Here is a 3,113-nt window from a genome sequence, read left to right on the forward strand (position 1 = left end):
AAGGGTAAACAAAGGAGCAGGCTGCAATGCTTGATAAGAAATGTATTCATTATGTTGCCCATGTAATTGTAACCCCTCTGTACAGTATGTTCACAAAAAATAAAAATTAAAATTAAAAAAATTGTCTGTCCAGTTAAAACATGATACTAAGAATTTACAAAGTAAGTTATATATTGTAACTGATATACAACTGTAAAAGATCAATGACAATTCATAGAAAATATTTTTCTTTACTCCTATAATTTTGTCAGTTGTGGGTCCTGAAATCTCGGTCTGGGTGCGCTCCCTGAGCTCTTCAGCTCAGGCTAGTGCTCTACCACTTGAGCCACAGTGCCACTTATGCCTTTTTCTGCTTGTGTGGTGCTGAGGAAATGCACCCAGGGCATCACGCATGCAAGGCAAGCACTCTACTCCTGAGTCACCTTCCCAGTCCTCCTCCCAGATTGTTAAAGGAGAAATGTGATGTATATTTTCTGATACCTAGTTCATGATTTGAACAAGTGTACCAAAATACACATCCAACAATGCAGCATGATGTTGATTATGTTCATTTCCCTAAAGAATCACTATTATCCAATGCCATTGAAGTCTCTGCATGGAATTTGGGTCTAACAAAAGTTGACATGTAGAAAGCATAGAGTTTCTTTTGATATTGATTTATATTTGTGATACAGAAGAATTTCCTCTAGAACCAGATGTTCTCAACCCAGCACATCATGTTTGAAGGTAAAATTTCAGAATGCAAAAGTGGAACTCAGTTTCAGCCTTGACCATAGTTTATTGACATGCAATTGCTTGTTTCAGCAATATCAATGCTTCCCCAGGCAATAGTAAATGGCTGTATTTCTGGAGGCCTTTGTACATGGAATTCTACCACCAGCATTATGTGGCTGTAATGGGCATTGTGTGGGGGAATCAACCGTCTGGGTATGATGCTCTCAGAACATCTCGCAGACATCTCACAGGCATATACTTTGTGTAGACATTTCACCATGGACAGGATATGGCATCCTTTTAGGCAATAGGTTGCATCATCTCAAATGGCTTTCATGGAAATAGTTTCATGCCAGACATTGCACCAACAATTTTCCAAGCTAACTCCAACTCTCTGACCTCACTCTCTATGGTCTTGGATAGAATCATAGCACCTGGAGTGAAGAAGGCAAATCCACACATGTTTTCCAACTCATGTTTTTGTCCTGCATGAAGGCCACAGATGTAGAGCCTCAGGGAAGAGTTTTACACATTAAGTTAGGGAACTCACAAGAGGTTTTGATTTAAATGGAGCTATAGTGTAAATCTCTATCAATAAAAAAGCACACATGCATACATTAAAATATAAATGAGGATACATGCCTAACATCTGAACTTCACATTTTGGAATTCTCGGAGAGGCTATAGGGATGTTCTATTTGATTTTCACACTCCTTCTCCAGCTTCCCGTCCTGGTCAGGTCCTTGGCTGGCACTAGCTGCTTCTCTACTATGAAGCAACGAGCACACATGGATGGAGATGTGATAATTGCGGGGTTTTTCCCTCTCAACACTTTGGGAAAAGATCATAGCAATAGTGAAGATTCCAGGCAAGAGGAGCACACACCGTAAGTAACGCATCATTTTATCCCCATTTTCTCTTTTGTTCTGAGGATGGGCAATGGATGAGGAAACTCTGGGTGCACACATCAATGATCTCTGTCTCTTTCCACTGACCTCCATCCCTATTGCACCTGGAGAAGCTCAGTTTCATTATTTTGTTTTACATCAACTGTTGAGTGATTTTCTTCCGGTGTAGGAAACAACTCTATTTCCTTCTATGTAGCTTCTCCTTTACAAGTCAGTAAATTCTTCACTTTACTCCAGCATGCCTGAATTTCCTGCTTTTCAGCTGTCATTGCAGAAAATGAAGTGATGTTATTACAATAAACCTGAGTCACTGTCACGAGTTCTGTACTAAAAGACTTAAACTACATTTTCTTTCTTCCCAGGCCAGTGATGTGAGAAATTGTCTTTAATAACACCTGTATTTGAGTACATTGATAAAATTTCGTATGGTAGGCTGATGGCTCATGAACATAATTCTAACTACTCATAGTTATGGTATCTGAGGATAGAGTTTTCAAGCCAGCACAGGCTGGAAAATCTGCGAGACTTTTTTTTAAATTAATTTTATTTTATTTGTGAACATACTGTACAGAGGGGTTACAATTACATGGGCAGGATAATGCGTACATTTCTTACCAAGCATTGCAGCCTCCTCCTTTGTTTAGTTTACCCTTCACATCCCTTCCCAGCCTCCCCCCTCCACCCCCAATCCCAATCCTTCTCCTTCCCCTCTCCCTCCCCCCCCCCGCACCGATGTTGTAAAGCTCATTTTAGACTTGATAACTTCTACTTCTCATTATCTGCAATCAACCAGGCAAAAGCTGAAAGTGAAGCTGTGGCTGAGTGACATAGTGTTAGCCTGGATCAAAAACGCTCAAAGATACTGTTCAGTAGCTCATTTCATGCTGTGGGGCTCTCTCTCTCTCTCTCTCTCTCTCTTACACACACACACACACACACACACGCACGCACAAAAGTTCTTACTGTAGGCAAGTAGTTACTGTTTCAAAGTAAGCCTTGGTTCTGTTTATGGCAGATATATTGCACAACACATGCCTTATGAGACAGGAAAGCATTTTATTTTGAGGGGGGTTGTTGTGAGTGATTACAAATGCAGACCCACTTGAGCCTGGGTAAATTCTTTTTCCTAGAAACTAGGTAGTTTTCCAAGTATCTGCAGAACAATTATCCCTGTAAAAAGTTCTAGGTACATTTGCCCAGTACAAGACTGGCAGAAGATCCAGGGAGTTATTTAGGAAACACAGACTCACACCGGGGTACCCTGAACCAGGGGAGCATAGGGCTGGTGTGCACAGCATACTACAAGAAAGATGGGAGATTTGTTTTTTTTTCTAGTTTATTTCCATTTTGTTTCTTCTTTCATTTTTATTGAGCTTTTTTTTTATTGTAAAGATACTATACAGAGGGGTACAGTTACATGAGTGAGGTAATGAGTACACTTCCTCTTGAACATTGTTACCCCCTCCATTGTTTTCCCCCTACCATCCCTTC

At 40.4% G+C, this 3,113-nt stretch overlaps 1 protein-coding gene across 1 annotated transcript in view; it reads left to right on the forward strand.

Annotated features, from left to right (window-relative positions):
• LOC106001352 (vomeronasal type-2 receptor 116-like) overlaps positions 1 to 3,113 on the forward strand; it is a 32,214-nt gene that overhangs the window by 7,055 nt on the left and 22,046 nt on the right. Inside the window, exon 2 of the mRNA XM_013036461.1 lies at positions 1,437 to 1,600. Coding sequence (XP_012891915.1) covers positions 1,437 to 1,600 — 164 coding nt within the window. The remainder of the gene's footprint in view (positions 1 to 1,436; positions 1,601 to 3,113) is intronic.

The sequence above is a fragment of the Dipodomys ordii genome, unplaced genomic scaffold (assembly GCF_000151885.1).
Source record: "Dipodomys ordii isolate 6190 unplaced genomic scaffold, Dord_2.0 Scaffold288, whole genome shotgun sequence".
In the NCBI taxonomy this organism is placed as follows: Eukaryota; Metazoa; Chordata; class Mammalia; order Rodentia; family Heteromyidae; genus Dipodomys; species Dipodomys ordii.